This window comes from Primulina huaijiensis, chromosome 2, assembly GCF_012295235.1.
Source record: "Primulina huaijiensis isolate GDHJ02 chromosome 2, ASM1229523v2, whole genome shotgun sequence".
NCBI classification, from domain to species: domain Eukaryota; kingdom Viridiplantae; phylum Streptophyta; class Magnoliopsida; order Lamiales; family Gesneriaceae; genus Primulina; species Primulina huaijiensis.
Window position 1 is genome coordinate 29,455,464 of NC_133307.1, and position 22,017 is coordinate 29,477,480.

The 22,017-nt window shown below is 34.8% G+C and overlaps 4 protein-coding genes and 1 long non-coding RNA gene across 8 annotated transcripts in view; 2 read left to right on the forward strand and 3 right to left on the reverse strand.

Moving 5' to 3' along the window:
• Positions 1–19,841, reverse strand: part of LOC140971435 (uncharacterized) — a 39,470-nt gene extending 19,629 nt beyond the window's left edge. Inside the window, exon 1 of one of the 2 annotated variants that reach the window (XR_012174306.1) lies at positions 17,978–19,841. Coding sequence is in view for 1 of the 2 variants with exons in the window: in XM_073433700.1 (XP_073289801.1) it covers positions 18,150–19,673 (1,524 nt within the window). In the remaining variant the exon portion in view is untranslated. Of the gene's footprint in view, positions 1–17,883 lie in introns of those variants that run through there. The other variant, XM_073433700.1, reaches the window with a different exon arrangement.
• Positions 1,998–2,968, forward strand: LOC140971429 (uncharacterized). Its single transcript, XR_012174305.1, has 3 exons — positions 1,998–2,051; positions 2,151–2,217; positions 2,298–2,968. It is a non-coding gene; the product is annotated as an uncharacterized lncRNA (long non-coding RNA).
• On the reverse strand, positions 3,182–6,037 carry LOC140971427 (uncharacterized). Of its 2 annotated transcripts, none has more exons than XM_073433694.1 (6): positions 5,833–6,037; positions 5,026–5,163; positions 4,286–4,368; positions 3,982–4,100; positions 3,585–3,843; positions 3,182–3,466 (listed from the first exon to the last, which is right to left on the reverse strand). In XM_073433694.1, the coding sequence occupies exons 2-6, from the start codon at positions 5,137–5,139 to the stop codon at positions 3,271–3,273; spliced, it is 771 nt and encodes a 256-aa protein (XP_073289795.1). In that variant the 5' UTR covers positions 5,140–5,163; positions 5,833–6,037; the 3' UTR covers positions 3,182–3,270. The 2 variants fall into 2 exon arrangements, with proteins under 2 accessions (XP_073289795.1, XP_073289794.1); XM_073433693.1 differs by having other exon boundaries at positions 5,026–5,141; positions 5,833–6,036.
• On the reverse strand, positions 8,534–12,007 carry LOC140971430 (nucleosome assembly protein 1;2-like). 2 transcript variants are annotated; one of them, XM_073433695.1, is made up of 12 exons: positions 11,816–12,007; positions 11,685–11,728; positions 11,465–11,548; positions 10,961–11,053; positions 10,795–10,882; positions 10,659–10,720; positions 10,377–10,561; positions 10,100–10,277; positions 9,978–10,021; positions 9,163–9,361; positions 9,034–9,051; positions 8,534–8,933 (listed from the first exon to the last, which is right to left on the reverse strand). In XM_073433695.1, the coding sequence occupies exons 1-12, from the start codon at positions 11,862–11,864 to the stop codon at positions 8,865–8,867; spliced, it is 1,113 nt and encodes a 370-aa protein (XP_073289796.1). In that variant the 5' UTR covers positions 11,865–12,007; the 3' UTR covers positions 8,534–8,864. The 2 variants fall into 2 exon arrangements, with proteins under 2 accessions (XP_073289796.1, XP_073289797.1); XM_073433696.1 differs by lacking the exon at positions 9,034–9,051.
• On the forward strand, positions 15,345–17,016 carry LOC140971433 (heat stress transcription factor A-7a-like). The gene is made up of 2 exons (XM_073433698.1): positions 15,345–15,892; positions 16,003–17,016. The coding sequence occupies exons 1-2, from the start codon at positions 15,485–15,487 to the stop codon at positions 16,735–16,737; spliced, it is 1,143 nt and encodes a 380-aa protein (XP_073289799.1). The 5' UTR covers positions 15,345–15,484; the 3' UTR covers positions 16,738–17,016.
• Positions 19,842–22,017: the final 2,176 nt, after the last annotated feature.

Below are 22,017 nucleotides of genomic sequence, written 5' to 3' on the forward strand. Positions count from 1 at the left end.
CTCATTCATTGGCAGACTTCGTAGCTGCCAACAATAAATTAATTTACTATTGTTTTTTTATATATATAATATGTGTTTGTTAAACAAAAGCTATAGTGTAACATTAAAATTTGTCATGTTAATGATTGTGTCGCTTTGATTGGTTAATATTTCATTAGCAGACGGCTAAATAGATTTTGTCGGTTGGTGAATCAAACTGTATATCCTATTTGCTAGCTGGCATCATGTACAAATTTATTGTGCTTTTTTTTTTTTAATGTAGTAAATTTTTGTTGCTTCTAAATTATATGATTTAATGGAAAGTTCCTGAATATAAAAAAGATAGGAATTTCAAGGGTGCTTAAATTTTATTGTATATGTTTTTAAAAGTCATATTTTCTTCAATAGATTGATTTGTTCACATATAGTTCGATTTTTTTCGAGAAACGATAACACAGTATCGAAAATTACAAACAACCGTATGAGTATTGTATTATTGTTCATTAGTTAAGCTCATATGAACAATTAAATCCGACTGAATATGAAAAAAAATGAATTGATTATAGTAAGATGAAATTTTGCCTAATGAGAAAAAGGCTAAATCGATTTAAATTTTCAATTTTATAATGTTTTCAACGATTATATTTTACTTTTTTTTTATCGTTCTTCCATCATTGTATTTCAGTCGTTGGGGAGTTTGATGCGGTGGAGTATAACCTAAAACCTCGTAAGTTATTTAGTATGACTCCCACTTTTAAAAAAAAAATTATTTTTAATATTATTAGAACAAAATAATTTATACATATATAATATTAAATGATGTATGGATAAGAAAAATCTTTGCAGGAGTGAAGAGAAAATTATCCCAGTAATCGATGGCCAATTTTCGAGTAAATAGAATATCGAAAATATTATCTTTATCTGGTCCATCCCTAGTTGTACTTAGGTTTCTCGTTGTTAGACACATATGATGTACTAAGTGTGCAAATCTTTTAAACTAGATTTTGTGTTAAACTCAATGATGGGACTGTTCCTCTGCTACGGCTTCTTGATAGATTTTATGTATCCGTTCAGTTTTGGGAAGTGGAATAATTTTTGGACCACATTTCATCAATTGTTTGTTTTATTTTTATATATATGGTTCAAATTTGATTTCCAAATGTAATAAAAACTTTAATCTAAATTTAGAATTCGATCTAAATATACGTTATTGATGTGGCAACGATCCAGTAGCCTTTTATACATCCATCATTTTAATCAAAATAAAATAGGATTTGATTGAATGGAAGAGTCTAAATTGTAAAATAGATGATGATAATGAAATTATTGCAAGTCATGAGTCGTGATTTTTCTCATATCTGACTTCATATATCATGCAAAGGCATATTAATGAAAGTTACGTTCCACGTTTAGTTTTTGCTTTGTGGATTTGTCCATGCTATAACTACTTGATGTTCGAGTTATCATTTGATTTGTTCATTTTTTAAAAAAAAAAATTCACGCGAATATTTTACGATTGCACTAGTCAAGCATATTGCAGTTTCTCTTGAAGCCGAATGTAGTTAGGTGTTGGTATCTGTAGAAAAACTTACCAAAGGCTACGCTATAATAGTCTATCATGGAAAGAATTATCAGCAGCCTTCTGCATTTAGGCTGAAAAATTTTTTGTTGGGTATAATAATTGTCTTTGTTTGGTAGAGCGATCGAACCGTGGTGCTTGAGTTGTTGTGCGGTTTAAGATATTTGAATTGCATCATTACCACCGGCTATAGCTTTTGGTAAAGCGGCAAGCGCTCGGTCCTACAATTGGTATCAGAGTCAAAGTCACGGGTTCGATTCCCATTGATTACAAAGAGTGCAATTATTGGGAGGGAGATTGTTGGGTGCAATAATTGTCCTTGTTTGGTAGAGCGATCGAACCGTGGTGCTTGAGTTGTTGTGCGGTTTAAAAGATTTGAGTTACACAATTAACACTAGCTACCAGCTTTTAGTAAAGCGGGCAAGCGCTCGATCCTACGTCTTTTAACAAAAGGCAAGCATTAGCTCGTGCTATTGAACTTCAGAGACGCGAGGTAATGCCTTGTTGACCGTCAACTAGAAGACGAAGCGTTGTGTCTTAAACAAGTTGTGTGTTTTTATTGGTTACATAACTTTCCTTCAAATATTCGCAGGCTCTTAAACACCACATTTTGGAACTGGAGGAAAACATCGAAAAGCTGAAGGATGAACTAGTAAGATGTGTGTATGATTGTTCTATCATAACAAAACTAAAACACGATGATATTTGATCAAATACTGAATGCAAACTGAACTCACAGGAAGATACAAAAACTGCAAATGAAAACGATTCAGAGAACTTCGATTTAAGCTTGCATGCTGCATCTGATTAATCTGCAACATTGAACATGCAAATCGCGTTTCAGTCATAGAGGTAATCTTATGTTTGCTTTGGAAATTTTGCCTAGTCCTGCTTGATAGTTGATTGCTTCACCTTTGCTTTATTTTTATTTATTTTTTCTACTTTCTAAAAGAATTTTTGTTGAGATTTTTACTTTTTTCTTTCTTCCCAAGTGCATTAAAGCAATCACAGTAAGAAATCATTTTTCAGAGTTTAAAACATGGTTTCTTACCTTGTTCTATCCTATCATTGCCTATTGAAGTTTCTGTTTTTATTTCACTAGACCAACGAGCCCATTGTCACAAGCATGAGAGCAAGGAGCACAGAAATACTGAAGAGGATCGGTGCAGTAATCTGCACGTCTCCACCAATAAGTTTGATACTTCTATAGAGCAAGAATAGTTGAACGAGGACCTTTGGAAAAGGAAAAACGAACACAAAATGTGGAAGAACACGTGTTCTATATTATTTTACAGGCGCAGATTCTGGAAAGCAATCACATGGCGTTGTATAGTAAGCCAAAAACTATCTTTGCATTCTTCATTGTAGTCAATTTCTATATTCCATTGCGAATAAAATTTAGCGGAAGGTCGTTCCTAGGGAGTAAGTTTTTGGACTAAATAAACCGTGGAATCTGCTGTTTACTCTCTGTGTAATGCCTGGACTTTCGTAGATGGTCTAAACCATTTTTTAAAACCTTATCTGAGCAGTACAATTTTTTCAAGATATCAAGGCCGCAGCCATTTTCCTTGGTTGAAATTCAGATATGTACTTTCTCTCCGATTCCACACAAAACTAAATTGATTATCTAAAGGATGTTATTTACACAAATGATGCAGAATTTATAACATTACATGCATATAAGGTTCATCCTGTCAGCATAAGACTAAGCCTCATTTATCTTTGCGTAGCTGCAGATATTCTTGCATATAATGTACAACGGTTGAAGCTAATTCATCTTGATGTTTAGTGTAGCCATGATTAGCTCCTTTTATAATGTGTAGTCTGTGGTTTGGTATAATCTTGTTGAACTCCTCTGCATCATCTCGCTTGACAACTGTATCACGAGACCCGTGGATCGTGAACACCCTGAGAAATTTGTGCCAAACTTAGTTCCCGTTACAAAACAGAAAAAATACCCAGTTCCAGAACACGAAATGAAGTCGCATAGGCAAATTAATGCAGTTAACTGAGCATCAATCAAAACCTGCAATTTTTATCTATTGAGAGGCAAACATCGTGCATATTTGTATTAAGTCGCTCCATCAAACTTTCCCTGGTGACTCGTTTAACTCCCACCGTTTCTACTTTTTCAAGATCAATGTATCCGTGTTTCTTGATTCGCTCCTCAAAATCAGCACCCAGAATCTCTTTAAGGCCTCTGTCAAGGTGGTAGCGGCCGGAAACATTTACCACTGCTTCAATATCATGATATTTAGATGCATAAATGAGTACATCACTACCACCTGCAACAATATTGTTGAAGAAATAAATAAAGATTCAAGACATTTATTTTAGAAAACTAAGTGGCATGATGTTCTTTTGCAAGCCGAAGGAATAATGGTGCAAAATGAAAAGTCTGATCAATAAAGATGTTGGGGCACCTTTACTATGTCCAAGAATCGCAAGTATAGCGCGTTTTTCAGCACCAAAGTACTCAGTCACTGTTCGTATATCTTCAACCTCTCTATGGTAACCGAACTGAAACAAACCTTGGCTTTCTCTGGAGATGAAATCATAAATATAAACCGAAAAATGGTAAATCGTTGAAGAACAAATAATATGCTATGACGGAATGACAAGAAACGGAGAGCCCAAAAAAAACTCATAACTATAATCTTGAAAAACTCTACGTTCTTCTGATTTTTTTAGGCTCTAGTTTGATAGCCAGAACTCGTAAAAGCTTACCCGTTGCCAGAGAAATCAAAGCGAAACACGCTAATCCCTGCATTTTCTAATGCCATGGAAATGTTCCTTATAATCTGTTGTTCCTGCGTATGGATTATGAAACTTAGTTAAGTACATAACATTGACAAGGTAACTAATCCAGTAAGCTATTTGTTACGTGAAGCATTCTCAGCAATTTAATCTTGTATCCCAGATTTCCTTTATAGCCAAGCAAACCAGCCAACCCCTTTCGGAAAGTGTACTGATAGGAAGACAGTTATACAGAGAAATGCATAAAAAACAGCATGGATCATGATGCAGACAAGGTTTCCATAGGTACATCAATTTACTTGAAATAAGTTTTTCGAATTCTGATTCACATGTAGTGAGTGACTTTTGATCCCCCTGCAACATATAAACTACAGCGCAAAAAGGTTTTAACGAGAGATCGGCAGTTGCGTAGTAGGGTGTATGAGGACACATGTTTTAATTATTTGAATTCAGAATAAATATATGTTGAATCCATCAGATTATCAATTGAACATGATGCATTAGAACATATGTAGAGTGTTACTCGAAGTGTGACATAGACTCAGCCGTTTTAATGATTTCAATGTTTCCATCATAAACTCCATTTGTTTCTTCAAGATTTAAGAGCACGCAATGAGGTGGAACCAGAATGGAACAGTTGAATATAAAAACATGCATGATTTTGGTGAATGAAAAATGGTGCTTGTAAGTGAAGGAGCTAGCTAACTGACCTTGGTGCATCGTAGACCATGGCACACAACTACGATCTCATTAGATCCAGTTTCATGCAGCACCCCCACGAGTTTTTCGTCATTCTTGTTCTTGATTTCTATTTTATACTGCATAGCTGATCCGAGAGAATCAAGATCCTGTAACCTCAGGATACGGATGAAGGAATCAAGAAACTACGTACTCGTTGTGACCTCAAAGTTCGAATATTATGCAAATAGCAAAATCTCAAGATCATGCTTAGACATTGTTTGGTTCGTACTCTCTTTTTTTTTTATTCATTTAATTTAGCCTTTGGGTTTTATAAGTCAAAGCCATCCGATAGAATACGGTCGAGTCGCTTTCAAATTTACTCCATGGAAGAACTTCAAGTTTCAACTTTTTGAACTAAAATCCAACATCCAAAACACACTTCGCAAAATTCTTGAACTTTTGCCCTCGGTTTTTCACTCTTTTACAAGATTCATGCGAAAAGGTAAGACGATAAGTCTTCCTTTGACAGACTCAAGAATTTCTTGCGTGGGCCGTCAAGTGGAGCTGGTGGGATTAGTGTGTGTTGTATACACGCGGCACTTGAATTTTCACACACTTTCGTCTCACCTCACTCCTCAAAACGTACTCGACAAAATCTCCATGGATAATGTTCCAACAACAGAACTTTAAAAGCAAGAAATTAATACGATCACACATATATACTGAAGAAATGGGCCCAAAAAATCAAAATTTTAAACTAAAAAACTCCTTTTCTTAAGTTAAAATCTCATGAAAACACTAAACTACGTACAGATGCAAAAAAAGTTAAATTTCACCTGGGTTTTTGCTCAATTTGATGATATATCTGCTTGCGATCAAGAAGAAAATTAAGTGTGCCTGTTGAACACTGATCAGCGATTATATCTATAAATGGGGAATCAAATATGCAACAATTTTCAAACTTTGATTTGTTCAAGTTCAAACTGAGTCAATGGAATCAGAAAATAACATGAAAGTTAAGTGGATAGTGTAGCCGTCAGTAAACCAACGAGGAAGCCAAATATTACACGTAAAAATTAATATTTTGTTATATTTATTTTGGTTTTTTTTAATAAGTAAATAAACAAAACAGTGGATATTTGGAGATCAAAATATTTTCTATTATGAATAAAAAGTAAAAACAACTTTGGTTATTCATATATAAATAAAAAATGGATGTTAGACTGACTAAAATTTAATAGTAAACGTGTCCTTTTCTTCCACTTTATGTATATTACTTTCAAAATTAAATTCAAACATAATTAATAAAAAAAATTTGGCGTGATAAAAATTATATTAGTATTTATTTAAATGAAATATACAACATATACTAAAGTGTCTAATCATGTGATATCCTAAGTATGTGTTTTTAATTATTTTTTTTTAAGAAAAAACAAATTGATTATTATTCAAAATAGGCGGCTTGTTGTCTCCACAATTTGACATTATTTTATATGGATGAAATATAAGAAGACTTCATCTTAAAAAACTATGACGTAGGGAGGCTGATGTAAGTATTTGTCACTGCCCTCACGTTTTCGAATTATAAATTGAAAGAATTTGAGAGCATATCTGTTGGGATATACCCAACTCAAATGTATTTTACACTGGATCAAAATTCGGATCCGGGTTTGGGTTTTTATTTTTAAATTTTAAATTTATAAATTCAGATGAAGACTGGGATTTGACCCGACCACCAACAACCCTATTAATCAGGCAACTAAACATCAATAATCGGTAGTCTTACCCAAATTAATCGGGTACTGATTTGAACTTGAACCCTTTCTTAAGTTTATGGGCATTTTGGACTTGATGCATGTTAAGGAACGATTTTACAGACAGCCAAAAACTGTGTTGGAGTTGAAATACTTCTCTAGAAAAACTAGCCGTTAATGAGATGATAGAACGAAGAATGATCTCAAAGTAAAATTGAAACATTAGATCAAGCACAGAGTTATCGTTGTAATGTCAGCATGATGAACCAAGATTACTGTTGTAGTGCAGCAAATCCCTTGATGGAAGGCATTCATTTCTGGATGTTACCTCACATCAACTTCCACCATGGTTGTTCACGAACTGCTGAAAATGTTCTTTACACTTGGATTTACTCAATCATAGGAGCCAAATGGAAAGTATATCAGGAGTTTTATCATTTTCTTCATTTATACCCATCATTAGAATTTTATTTTTACTAGGACTAAAAATTATGCTCAAATACAACCTTTGAGTTTTTTTTTTTTTTTTTTTACGAAAAAATTGTAATAATTAAGATTACTTAGGATTGAGAAAAATATCGAAGTTTTCAGTACAACAAAGTTACCATAAAAAATACAAAAAAATTGGTACGATATGATATCGATACCAAAATTGTCGGCATAGTATCAATATAAAATTTTGAAAATTTCGTTATTTGCTGAAGCGATATTTATAAATTAAAAAATATATATATTTAATACTTTTAAGTAATGAAATTATATATAATAAAAAAAACCAAGGTAAAAAGACTAAAAAAATGTTGCACTTGGAAATATAGATTTGAAATTTATGAATTTCGATTATACTTTTATTGTTTACAATCAAAAGATATGTCAAATCTTAAATCAACACGACAACACCTTATTTTTTATGTATTCATAATACAAAGTAGAATGAATTTCAAATGTCATCATTATTGTGTGAACTTGAAATCCATCTTAATTAACATTAAATACTGTATAAACATGTAAAAGGTGAATTTGAAGTTATGACATTAATTCTCTAAACAACAAAATAAATTTGAAATTCATCAACTCAAACACAAAAAATGAGCAGTTTTTAAAAATAATACAGTTTTGTCTAAAGTTTTTGTCACCGTATAAATACAGTTTTGTTCATAGTAATTAATATGAAATATTATATAAATATATAAAAGATGAGTTTGAATTTTCTGATACTACTTCTCTAAACAACAAAAATGCATTTGAAATTCATAACTCGAACACAAAAAAATGGCCAATTTTTAAAATATAATACAGCTTTGTCTAAGTTTTTGTAGCGATTTTTTTTGTAGCAAACATGTTTTTTTCAAATGAAATGTTTTTTCAAATGAAAGATATAACAATGATAACGTCCAGACATCTCAGTAAAACTACAAATATTTGCCATAATTGAATCACCACAAGTAAACACAATCTAAGTTGTCCGGATTTTGATGAGAAAAATTAAAATAAAATGATTTAGCGTTTCATTTCTCCAAAAGATGACCAGTGTACTTGTATCTCAAGTTTGTAGAAATACAACTTTGATCTACAGAATTTTTAAAATATTTGTAAAATTGGAGAATGGACATAAAGTTCGAAAACGAGCCAAGTTCTTCAAAATTTTGTTCCGTTTCTTAAATAATCGCCACACATTTATCCTAATGCGCAGCTTCGACCATTTATCATAATGTCTTATTTTCAACAATTTCTCCTCAAAATCCCGAGGCCCCGAGCTTACCTCGACAACTGCCTACCACACTCGAAACAAACAACGTAATCATTGAAATTCAAAAAGAAACTTCAACCATCAATAATACAAAACTATAAGAGCTTTATGCTTCAGTCTTCATGCACAAGCAGTTGGCAAGCCACGAGACACCTCCACTACTTGATCATTACCTCACAGAACAATAATAAACCCAAAAGTGAACAAAAAAGAACAGTTTTCAGCTGATCCAAATAAAATTGAGGGATAGACTCTCAAGGCTGCTCGTAAGAGCGTAAATCTATGGTGAGACAACAAACTCTGGCATGATCCCCACACAATCGAAGCCACGACAACATGGAATTCTGATAAGACAGTTCAACAGCTACTGTTGTTTGCATTCGGGAGGCCTCTCACCTTGCTGTGCATCGCTAGCAGGCGGCCTTCCACTCTTCTGTAAGTTATCAGATCAATAAATTATCAGGATTTATTTGCAATGTATGGAAAAGAATTGAAAAAATTTTGATTAGTGTGAGGTGAGTAAAGAATCACACCTTACGTGCTGCAGATGACTGTAAATTGGAAACAATAGAATAAAAGGATCAATCACTCGCATGCTAGATTTCGGGGGGAATAAATTTTATCAGACGACACTTGGATTGTAAGAATAAATGCTATATTACCTTTTTCCGGGTCGTCTTCTCATCTTCCTCTTCATCATCCTCGTCTTCTTCATCTTCGTCTTCATCTTCGTCTTCATCTTGACGAGATGGGTCATCAAGATCGTCATCTTCTTCCTCGATATCATCATACTCATCCTGAGCAGCCTCACCGGTAAACCATGACACTGCATGGGGAATAATTTTGTCTCTAATAGTTGACCTACACAAAATCACAACACATTTTCAAAGAGAAGCTTTTTTTAAGGAGGTATACATAAAAATTTAACGAGACTAGTGTGACGAATGAGTAATGATTAAAAGAACCATCGCCAGAACAACGTAAAATGTCAACAAAAATAAAATAGGAACCCAAAATTTCTTTTTTTAACATCAGAATTAAGAAAGCTCCCCTCTCCGTTTGAAATCCAGGCAATAAAACAATGTACACCATAAGAACCACTTATCAAGAGAAACAAGGGAGAAAAGAAAGGAAAAAGGAATTAAATATCTCTAAGCTGGTTCCCCTTTCATTGATCAGTACTTTAAACATTGAGTTTCATTAAATTTTAAATCTTGAAATTCAATATTTTAATGGAAAATTATTAATCTTTAAAATTTATGAGCAATTTTATAGAAGTTTCAATCAGACAATTAGGTAAAAAATAAAAAATGTAAAGTGCCAATCTTAACCCATCCAACCACAAAACAATTTCCATAAGTAGTCATTTAACTACCCAATTTTCCAGAAAATCACATCTATCTAGCCATTAGAGAGCTTGGGTTACTTAAAAGCAACCCAGTCAAAATGATGCAAAAGGATATTCGCTTAAACTCACCCAATGTCATAATCTTGTTCCATAAGATTTTGGAGTTCTTCAGCCTGTCAAAAACACACAGAATATCAAAAAAATAAATTCACTCAGTAAGCAAACTACAAAATAAAACACTCAATTCTTACAGCATCTTCATCAATGTCTTCATCCTCTTCAGGGACTTGTGGTGGACTAAAGAAGTTGAAGAAACTTTCACACTGTTCAGTTTTAGTAATTGGTTTGGCATTTTTGGACCCTTTCTTAGGCTTCTTTTTCAGAATCTTTTGTGTCAAACATTTCCCAGGATACCATTCTATCTCCGTCCTACAATGCATCATGAAAATTGAATAGGAGTTACACTAACTGTTTAAAAACATCCCCGTAGGACAGCCAGCACATCGGTGGTGGAACATAAATAATTACCCGATTGCTTTCTCCAGAATAGGCTCATCTTCATCAATCATGTGATATGTCTTAGTTAGAACAGAGTTCTTGAAGAACGGATTAGTATCAAAATAAAATTCAAGCTTGAACCCTTTTGGATTATCCACTCTGGACCACTTTATATCTTGGAGAAATTTGAGGGCTCCTTCATCACGCTCAGAAATCTGTCACCAATATCAACACGATAACAAATATAAAAGAAATGAAAAAATGTGACTAAGATACATAGAGAATGGACAGTGGTTTTCTGAAACAACATACCTCTTCAGCGAGCACTTCATTATTCTTCATCGCAGTCAGCCAGAAATCAGGAACTCCTTTTTCTGCATAAGTTCATAAAATTTTAGGAAAAAGGGGATTCCAGTGTTTAATTTTTTGAATAGATGTCAAAACAGACCTTCGCCCGCTTTGTCTGCATATTTTGCTGGTTCTGTATCAATTGTGCCACCTCCAACCTCAACAACACCATTTACAATTTTGTACCTCTGCAGATATTTAAATTAGTGAAATGAAAACAATAAATAAACAAAGATAAATGAACAGATAAAAAAAAGTATTCACACCTCAACATAGAGTGGCTGATACAGCTTTTGATATTTAGATTCAAGAGCTGCTCTTTCCTCAAAATATTTTGCCTCTAACTCATTGTGTCGGGTCTGAGAACACGCGACAAGAACAATATTTAACAAAAAAAAATGGTTTGACAGCCACACAGAATGGCAGCATAAATTTTTATTCATGCCTAACATATCAAAAATTCACAGCCGCTAAAAGTAACCAATCAGCTTTTGACCATAAAACAGGTTCACATCCATGAGTTCAACTTCAATATGAGAATATAACAAAAATAAGGACCGGTATTGAACATACCAACGAACTGACAACTGAAACAAGCCAAATATTGAACATTCCAATCGATTAATCTAATACAAACATGACTCTAATAATAGAATAATTAACCACGCTTCTGCCCTAAAAATCAAATTTTTTAACATCAAACAGCCGCAATACGAATTCCATCTTGATCTCAGGCTTACATAAAGATGCAACTGTAGAAGAGGGCAAACCTGAATTTCCCTTAGCACGTCCACGCGTTTTCTGACACTGAGGGAAAGATTCTCGAGCACATCCGAGTGCTTACCGGCAAGATCCTGAAGTTTGTTATGCAGATTAAAAAATACAAAAACGCAACAATTAACAGCGTTGCATCAGTCCAAAACTTAAACACATAAACCCACCAAATGAATAAGCGATACAAGTAAAAAAAACAATTTTAAACAAAGTAACCTTGAGAACATTAACAAGGTCAGCCCTTCCCTCCGCATTCAAAGCTACAAAACATCAAATCATCCAATTAAATTAAAACCAAATCAAACGCAACAGAAAACAGTGGTTAGGGTTTCGCGTCGGAGAATTACCGGCATCGAGATCAGCGACGTTGAAGGCGTCCTTGTTGGTGTCGCTCATTTTGGACCAAAAACCCTAAAGCGGAGAAAGCAAAACCCCTGCGGGGGAGGCGAAGTAGGGCGACAGAGCGAGCTGTGTGCGGGAGAGGGAGAGGTGATAACACTAAAACGGGAGAATAAATATAAATATACAAACAATAAAAATAAATTAATAAATCCTTAACCGAAACCTAGCACGTTTACTATTTATACGTGTAAGCTAAGGCCGCGTTTGGATCTTCTCTGTTCTCCGGCTCCTTGGGCTTTAATATATCCGTGTTTTATGGGCCTTTCACGATTTTGTGTCTATTTGATATCTGACCCAACCCAGCCCGATTCTCGAGATGCTTTCTTCCTTACATTAAGGATAATTTTGATCCAAAAGTAGAAAATTTTGATCCAAAATGTGTTACATTTTAATATTAATTTTTTTAACAAAATTAATCCACAAAAATCTAAAAATAATAATTATTAGAAAATTAGCCCAATAATAAACTTTTTAAAAATTTTAAAATTGGACTCTACTATTTTCTCTATCTTACTTTTTTTTTGGTTTTGAGTGTAAGTTTTTTAACAATCATAAAAATTTGTAAATTTATTATAATTATTAAAGCCATAAATAATTTTCATGAGATGATTTTTACAATTTGATTTTATTTAATAAATACTTATTTGTATTAGTAATAGTATTGCACATAGTAAATCGTGAACGTTTAATATGAATTTGTGTAATATTCGATCAATTTAATAAAAATATATTAAATTCATTATCTATATATTTATTATTATTATTATGGAAGAGCACTGCAAAATAACTATATTGGTATTTTGACGTGTTTTATGTGGTTCTTCCTAAAATACTTTTGTGGTTATCAACAAAATATATTACTCTAACTCTCTCGAAATTTCTTTAACAATTTTACTTTCTTGCAAAAATGTCTAATACAGCAAGTTCGAATCCAAGAAAATATTTCTTACATACACGCATTATGTACAAACATTTAGTCATACTCGAGAAACTGAGGAATCTAAGCGCCGCCTCGATTTTGGGTCACAGAGGAATTTCAAAGAAGTTCAAGGGTTACGGTAAATTTACAACGCGGGCCCAAATCAGTGACTCAGGGCAAGGTATTATTACAAATGGCAAATATAACTGAAGGGGCCGTACCTCCTCAATGCATTTTCCTGTTTTGGCCCAATTTTCAGACAACGCACCACTCTTTGCATTACACTAGTAGGATATCTTGTTTGCTTTGGAAATTTTACACGTAGAAACACCAATTTAATTTGATATTTTCTAAATGTTGGATTATATATATAATATATATTGGATTGTGTGTATTAATGGGTTTTCAATGTGCGTGAATGAAGATTTATGAATGGTGGGTTTGTCGAAAATTAAAGTGGTATAAAAGAACTTATATTGTGTTATATTTTATAGAAGTGTAAGAATGATTGGTCAAGAGGTTATTTCTCACGCACATCGACGCATGGGTGCGACTCATGAGTCCGATTTGAACTAGAAGAAATCCACTTTCTATATCGTTCCTGCATTCTGCCTCCTGTTTGCTCCCTGCACATATTGCTTCTATTTCTGAGTGCTCTACTGATAAAATTCAAGTACTATTTCGTTCACTAGTATGATGATTTTTGCAACATCACCACAGGTCACCGGATGAGACGAATTTGTTTTAAGAAAAATATACATGCTACATATCTCGATTTTGTTTTGTTCTTAGATACACGGTACTCATACTTTCAAGTTTATTGCTTTGTCAGCTTTATCTTTACGAGTTTGCTTCTATAATTCTGTCATTAGCAATTTAGCTGACACTAAATGCGAGAAATCTAATTTCTGAAAACCAAACTACTTGAATTTTTAGTAGGAGTATGCATGTTTAGGGTTCGGATATTTTTAATCGGAAATCCAACAAATGGAATAGATAAAAATACCCGATTATAACTCGATCAGATCGAGTACCGGATAACCCAATTCTTTTTTAAAAATATTCTTTCTAGTGTTAAGAGCCTACAACAAAATATTGTGAAATAGAGATTTGTTAATACAACAAAAAGAGAAACTATTCATTTGAATGGATGGCAGGGAACTTGTTTAATCTTATGAACTATCGTCTATATTTAGAATTGGATCCCAAATTTGGCGACATAAGAAAGTTAATGGTTGTTTGTTAAAAAAAAGGTGGGGAAATCCCATCTTTCCTATTGTTTAAAATATTGTGTTATCATATTTTATATATAATTTTATTTTATTATATATCTATTATATATATATGATTAATTTATATTATTTCCCGTATATACGTAAGAACAATATGTGTGCTTATTATAATGTTGAATCCAAAACAACAAAACAAACAAAGCGAACCGCATATTATCGAAATATAATATTTCTATTTTTTTTTTTTGGGAATTTTACAGTGCCACTCTCGAAATAATGAATTAATTGATATGCAAAGATGAATTGCCAAGAACGTCGATTATCATAGCAGGAGTATATCACCCTTGCTCGATTGCAACTAGATCGACAAGTTTCTAATCGAGGAACTCCTATCTAGGTTTACCACTAGTAATGTCTATAAAATATTATATTTTTCTAAAAGTGATTAGATTTATAGAAATATGAAAATCAGGAGTTAGTAGTATTTGATAAATGATTGATCATATATTAAATTTTTACATGAATCATTTTTGTAGATGCGACATCAACATCCGAAACTAACACAAAATCAGGGTATTTGTAAAGCTGAAATTCGACAATCACATTTTTTAACAGTTTCAAACACTCGTTAAGTAACGGGATGTATTGATAGTAAATAATTGTAATTCAGAAGAACAAAGCCATATATAACTTATTCTATAGCCAATTTTAGTGGCTCCGAAACATAACTAGCATGTTTATCTGACACTCGAGAACACACGCATCTTTCATGGGTATGCGGATGTAAGTAACCAGCGATATGTCTCGAGCAATAGATAAACAAAAGTTTAGACACAAAACTTTTTGCAAATTTGATCGCAGAAACCACGATGGATCTGTTCAATGCCCTTACTTAGGACCGCGGCCGCTAAGTCTATTTTCAATATCATTAAATGAGTCTTTATATTTTAACACAAATTCAGACTAAAATTTCAATGTATATATGACTGAAAACTCTCTTAAAGGTCATGATATTGGGTAATCCGCTTAGTGATTCATAGGATTTTCAAAAAAAGTTTGAAAGGTCTGACCAATATGTGGGCGTCAAACAGTGACTCAGCGCAAGGGTAGTGCTACAAATGGCAAAGCCAGAAGCACAAGGGGGCCGTATGCATTTCCCACTTTTGGCCAATTTGCAGACAGCGCACCACTCTTTGTTGCTTTAATAAAAAAAAAGAAATAAATACTATCTTTGTAATGAATTGTTTATAATAGATATTGGGCACCGTTCTCTCTCTCCTCTTCGTAGTGCCACCACCTGTACAGCGACTAGGCTACTACTGTGTCCCTGTGCTCCTTTTTTTATTAAGCAGTCCCTCTCCTTCACGACGCGTGTTTTTGGATTCTTGTGTAGGTATCGGTGTCGGGTAAACAATAAAGATAAAAGGTCTCGTAGTGGCCTCGGGATAGGGAAATACATACACATGATCTCTGGAGTAGCTGGAGATAATAATCAAGAAATGGTGCGAAATGCGGGGAGTGAGGCTCTGATCGGTGTGAAAGAAGAACCCTTCGTGTTTCTTGATGAGACTGAGTATTCTGGAGGTGGGTTTAATGGCGGTGGCAAGGATGGAGGAGGTGAGGATGAATGGGGGGACGCGTCGGACCATCTCCCTAAGCCGTTAGAAGGGCTGAGAGAAATCGGGCCGCCGCCGTTTCTGAAGAAGACGTTTGAAATGGTGGATGATCCTCAGACGGACTCGATAATATCGTGGAGTGGTGCGGGGAACAGCTTCGTTGTGTGGGATCCCCACACTTTTGCCACTGATTTGCTCCCTAAGAATTTCAAGCACAACAATTTCTCCAGCTTCGTCCGCCAGCTCAATACCTATGTAAGAATTTACAGCGATTCTACTCTCTTGTTTCTTGAATTTTCTTTGCGTTCAAGTGGAGACATGAATTGGGTCGCTTACGGGACTTTTTATTTCCCAACTATTTACAGAGGTTCAGGAAGATTGATTCGGACAGATGGGAGTTTGCAAACGAAGGCTTCCAGAGAAGCAAGAAGCATTTGCTGAAACACATCAAAAGAAGGAAGCAAAGTCCCCAAATGATGCGGCCACAAGAAGCAACACCGCAGCCTTGGCAGTACCCCACAAATCATGGAGTTGATTCAGAGCTTTACAAGCTCGGAGCCGACCAAAACGCACTGAAACAAGAAATCTTGAAGCTAAGGCAGCAGCAAGAGTGCTCGCAGCGTTACATAGCCGCCATGGAAGAGCGTCTTCACGCCTCCGAAATGCAGCAAAAACATATGATAATTTTCATGATCAAGTCCTTGAAGGATCCCATGTTTCTGCTGGATTCTGTAGATAGGATTAACAGGAAAAGGGCAATAAGCAGCGGAGGAATCTTGAAAAGGAGGAGGCTGTCCGAAAACTTGGAATCCATTGATAATGAGGATAACAAGAAGTTCCAAGTCCAGGAAGAGTACAGCACTATCCAATCCGAAATTCAGACATTGTTCTCTCCCGCTGAATCGGGAAGCCCTGTACAGGATCAGAAGGCCGAAACATCATCGGAAACGAACAGTTCCGATGTCTGCTCTGACAATTTCATATTGTGGGAGAAACTTATGGAAGATGACATGATTTACGAAGGGGAAGGAGGCCCGGAGAAGCAACAGTCAGATTCGTGCAGGATAGGAGAATTTTCCACAATGGGATTCGCGTATTAGAAGTCTGGGAAGTTCTTCAGATCGTAAGTAACATGTTTAATTGAATTAATAACATTATAGTTATTGTTGTATGCTAATGATTAGCTGTCTTAGCTTAGCTCTGTTAGATAGGGAATAGGATTTACAGATGAAAATGGCCTTTTGCAGAGAACAGAAAATCTGCCAATAATGTCATTACGTGTATCATATCCATAATTTTTTTTCCCTCTTTTGTAATAAGTTTGGTTTAGAGTTTATATCATGTAAAATTGTGTAAAGTCCTCTAATATTCTATTTTATGTACGCCACCGATGAACAAGATAATATAAGAATATATCTAAATATATTTTATTGAGAAAATTGTCCTATCAAGATAAGGACTGCTTTTTATTTTATATTTTTAAGCGCAAGATAAGGAATATTATAAAAAGACAGAAGCCAAGCTGAGTGAGTGTAAGGTGTGGTTGACTTGCAAACCCATCAAGCATGGGATTATTTTATTAAATTATTATTCATATTTTTATTTCACTATTTCTTCGTCAACCATAGTCGGAGCTTATTTAGACACACGAACGAAGAAGTATATCAGGCAGGGATAAATAATGATGATTCCCAAGATGACAACGGTTCAAGTCTAACGGGTATTCGATCATACGGATATGAAAAGGAGCGGGTCGGGTGTGAATATTAAATTTTGGGTATGAAAAATACTCAAAATGGTTTTTAATCCGGCAACTATATGAGATCCGACTCAGACCGTGATCACTGGGTTCTAATGTTGCCGATCATGAACCACTGAAAATTAGAATCAAAACAAATCAAGGGCAATACCAAGAAATGATAAACATCGATACCTCTCGCCCAAAGAAGATGAGCAGTCATCAGAAAGTACCATAGATTTTCATATGGATGCAAAGTTCAGATATTAAAAGAGTTGTGAGCGAGACCGAGCATTTGGCTCAGTGGTCTCATCCGAGATTCCCTTGTGAATTGCCCGTGTTCGATCCCCACCCCTTAGACTAGGACTCTCAAAAAANGCACAGCTGTCAGGGTTTGTCACAAGAAAGAAGCCTTAGTTCATGTCATACACAAGATAGAAGCCTTAGTTCATGTCATAAGATATTGGTACCCATCAAACATGGTAAACTAACAGAATCACAAATTGGATGGTTTTCAAAATATTCCTGCTACTTCACCAACATTGAAATATTTTACTACATTCAGATAGCTGTTCGACATGTAGATTCAGCTCATATAACACAAATATTAGGCACCGATAATAATAGCCACCTAATTTCAGACAAACACGTAATTAACTATTTGAAATCCATTTTTTTTTTAATTTACCTTGACAAAACCCAATGTTCCAATTAAGATTCTTTACTCATCAGGAAAATCATCGTAAAATCTGGCTTGCTCCTCGTACGGTCCTGTTAACGGCTAGGCAAAAGAACACCCTGTGGAAACATCACCGACCCGTTATTAGGAGCTCCTTGAATGTCCAGGATTGTTGTAACCAAATTGTAAATCTCAACATTTTCAAAAGATGGGATTTTCCGTCCCCTGGCAAATCGAGGTCCATGAGCAAAAAATATGGTCCGCATAGAAAAAAATTCATTGTCATATCCATGTGCTCCTCCACATTCTTGCTTTTTCGATCTCTTCTGCTCCACTTTAAACCCTTCCGCAATCAACCCAACAATCGGTGGGATTCGATAACTAGAAGAATAATGCAGCCTACTAGGAAGTTCCTCTTTGAGATAAACTGTCAAATATTGGCCATTTTCTACATTACCTGACTTCAACCCCTCGTTCATCATAGCCACAACATCCTTCGACGAATAACCAGGAGGGGGACGAATTGCAAGCAATGGACTGTAAGACTGAACCCATTCCTCGGGAATCTCAATCCATTTCACTAGATCATCTAAAAATATCAACTTTTTGTCACACGTACCCGCCATCCCATGATCACCTAACAAAATGATATTCACATCCTCAAAAACCCCTCTTTGTTCCAGACCAAGAATCAATTTTCCAATCAACTTATCCACTTCAACAATAGCTTCAGTAATCTGAGGATCATCTGGACCAACCTTATGGCCTTGATGATCAGGATCCTCAAAATACACCGTCATCAATGAGGGGATCTCGCTACTAGGCAAATCAAAGTACCTCAAAACAGTATCAACTCTTTCTTCAAAAGGCGCAGATTTATTATAAAACATGCAATAATCTTTCGGACAATTCCAAGAACCCTTGTGCACCTCAGAACCAGGCCAGAAATAAGTCGAAGCCTTCAAGCCGTGATTAACCACAGTCTCCCAGAGGGGCTCGCCCAGCCACCACTTGGGCTCGTGACTAGCCATGTTGAAGTAGTCACCAGTCTCCGGATCAGTAAAATAATTATTGATAATTCCATGATGAGCAGGGTACAAACCTGTGACAATGGAGTAATGGTTGGGGAAGGTAAGAGTTGGAAACACTGGAATCAATCCCAGCTCAGCTTCAGTCCCATTTTTAATCAGCCTATTGATACTCGGAACATCTGCCTTGTACTGATACCCGAACCTGAATCCATCGGAGGAAATCAATAAGACGACAGGGTGTTTGAGCTTTGTGAGAGATCTTGAGAATTCAACATTGGAAGTAGAATCAGCTGATGGTGCTATGGAAGATGAAGAGGAAGTGGAACGATCAGCGACAGAGAAAAACAAGGACCCAAATGCAATTGCAGCAGAAAGAGCAATGCAAGTCGTGAAAACGAGAGAAATTATCAGAATCGTAGATCTGGAGGGTGACTTTTGCGAATAATTTAATGAACGATCGTCTTTGTTAAAGGGTAAAAGGGCTTTGGTCGTGGAGGTCGCATATTCATCGTCTTCTTCTTTGGTCGAGAGCGGTATTGGCATGGTCTCACTGTCGGGGCTCCAAATGGGCACCGAAACTGATCTCATGCCAGATTTCAAGATCTTGCGAAACGCGTAGCGAAGAAACCGCAACGAACTCAACACCCCTTTAAAGATTCTTGGATTTCGGGGTCAAATACTTGTAGAATTACTCGATTGAGCGGAAGCTATTGCTCTCTCATTCTCGTCTCTCCGCTATGCATGCGAAATGGTTGGTACGTGTGCGTCAGCAGAGTGGTACACGACTTGTGGTGGGAGTACAGTCACGCCAAGTTTAGGTCCCACGGTTGGTTTAGCGAAGAGAACCACCACGTGAGAATTGAGTGATCGTTGATTATACACTACTTTTATAATGGTTTAGTCGAGGAAAATTAATAATATACCATCATATATTTATCAATATTTTAAAAACTACTAAAATATTTTCATTAATCTTTATCTAAACTTTTGGATTTTATTATAAATGATTATATAAATCTTAATATAAAAAATTATTATAATAAAATATTAAATTTAAAGTAACAAAAAAATTAACACGAAATATATTACATATATGTATAGAACACGTGTAAAAAGTCGTTAATTTATATGAAAGCTAAAATATGATCAAATAAAAATTCAAATTTAACATTTGCTGAAAAATAATATTCCAACTAAATTAAATTTTGTACAAAACTTTAGTATACTAGAATCCATTTTATGAAAAATAATTATATCACATCTTTTTTCATGCTTTTGGCTTGAATGCTAAAAAGCTTTGAGATGTATTTCAGTTTATTATTCTTGTATTATGTATGTTTTATTATGACTTCTCTCGAGTCACACAACCATTTGGTTCCAATAATTTAATTAGATATCAATAAAATGTGTAAAATAAACTATAAAGATTCCGACATTAATTCATTTTAACTGCTGAAATAAAAATCTAAGAAATACAATTTTTTCTGTAAATACTTTTATTTATTTTCCAAAATTAAATAATTACACCATAATTGTTACATATAAAAAATGACATTTAGATATTATTCCAAAAATCACATTATATTTGCCATTAAAAATTTTATATTATATTATATTGTAATAAAAAATTATATTACATTTGTGATGCCAAAAAATATACCGTGAATTCGGTTCCGTAAGCCCAATATTCCAAACTAGTTCAACATAGGTCGGATAGCAAGTTAAAAGGTTCCGAAAGTGTTTTCGGTGTAGCCCATACTTAAGTTAGTATTGAGAGTAGAGTTGTCAAACAAGCTACCATGTGGACCAGTTCGCCATATCGACGGACCTATGAAGGTTGCAGGTTAGACCGACCGGCCTACAAAAAATAAAAAATCATTATGATTAATAAAAAATTTCATTTCATAAAATTTATTAAAAATATCAATAAAATTTTTAATTATTGATTCACATTTCTATATTTTATACACAATAATTAATAAAAAAAAAAATACATACATAACCGTAAATCTATAATGTAAAAATTTTCCCTTCCAGGCCGGTAGGCCAATCCAAGCCAAACTCGACCCTCAACCTGCGCGGGTTGGATGATCTATAAATAGGTTGAAAAAATTACAACTCAACCTATTTAAATTATGTGGCGAGACTGGGCGGATCGACCTGACGGACACAATCCAAATTGACCGCTCCAATTGGGACACAACTCAAACATGATAATAAAGTAGTGCTAATAATAATAATAAGCGAGTGTATCAAGTAATGAGATATACTTAATATTTATAGAGTTAGAACGAGTTAGATATCTTGTAGGAAGAACTCTTTGTGAGGCAAGTCGGTGAAACACTATATTTATGGTGCGGTTCGTGTTGATATGACCTTACATTGGGCGAATTACGAATTTTGAGTATATCATGTCCGAGAGTCATACATCTGTCATGAAAGATTTGTCAGAGTGTTTTACCTTAACAAGACAGTATCTATATTCACCATCATATTTATTTGAGCTCAACTTGAAAGATAGTGTCTGTAGATCGGCTGCTCGGACGCCTTCGTCTCATGAGACATCTTCCCGAGTAGAGTCAATTCGGGCTCCATGTAGGATTTTGCGCTTTTACTTTTTGTTATAACTTTACTAATCACTTGTTTATAAGCTAATCACATGTTTAATCAGCATTGTAAATGGGCTCGATTATGTGATGTTTCGGGTTCGGATCGGGTAGGACAGGTAATAATGTATCGACGTTAATAAATAACAATTTTTTTTAAAATGTTATGTTAATATGATAAACGGGTGTGTATAAAAGAAAGTGTCACGTGAGAGAAAGTGTCACGTGTCTCACGTGACCATGGTCCCCCTGCGACCTATTATTTCACCAAAATCAAACCTTCCATCACACGCGCGATCAACGCGTGATATACACGCCCGTTTCCT

What these genes read in the sequence shown, in the direction of transcription:
- LOC140971427 (XM_073433694.1), bottom strand. Translation starts at nt 5,139, where the DNA reads ATGCAGTATAAAATAGAAATCAAGAACAAGAATGACGAAAAACTCGTG. An exon ending in ATGGTCTACGATGCACCAAG is followed by an intron (nt 4,369 to 5,025) that starts GTCAGTTAGCTA and finishes ATCCATACGCAG; the next exon opens with GAACAACAGATTATAAGGAA. An exon ending in GATTCTTGGACATAGTAAAG is followed by an intron (nt 3,844 to 3,981) that starts GTGCCCCAACAT and finishes ATATTGTTGCAG; the next exon opens with GTGGTAGTGATGTACTCATT.
- LOC140971430 (XM_073433695.1), bottom strand. Translation starts at nt 11,864, where the DNA reads ATGAGCGACACCAACAAGGACGCCTTCAACGTCGCTGATCTCGATGCC. An exon ending in ACCTTGTTAATGTTCTCAAG is followed by an intron (nt 11,549 to 11,684) that starts GTTACTTTGTTT and finishes AACAAACTTCAG; the next exon opens with GATCTTGCCGGTAAGCACTC. An exon ending in TGCAGACAAAGCGGGCGAAG is followed by an intron (nt 10,721 to 10,794) that starts GTCTGTTTTGAC and finishes GAACTTATGCAG; the next exon opens with AAAAAGGAGTTCCTGATTTC.
- LOC140971433 (XM_073433698.1), top strand. Translation starts at nt 15,485, where the DNA reads ATGATCTCTGGAGTAGCTGGAGATAATAATCAAGAAATGGTGCGAAAT. An exon ending in TCCGCCAGCTCAATACCTAT is followed by an intron (nt 15,893 to 16,002) that starts GTAAGAATTTAC and finishes AACTATTTACAG; the next exon opens with AGGTTCAGGAAGATTGATTC.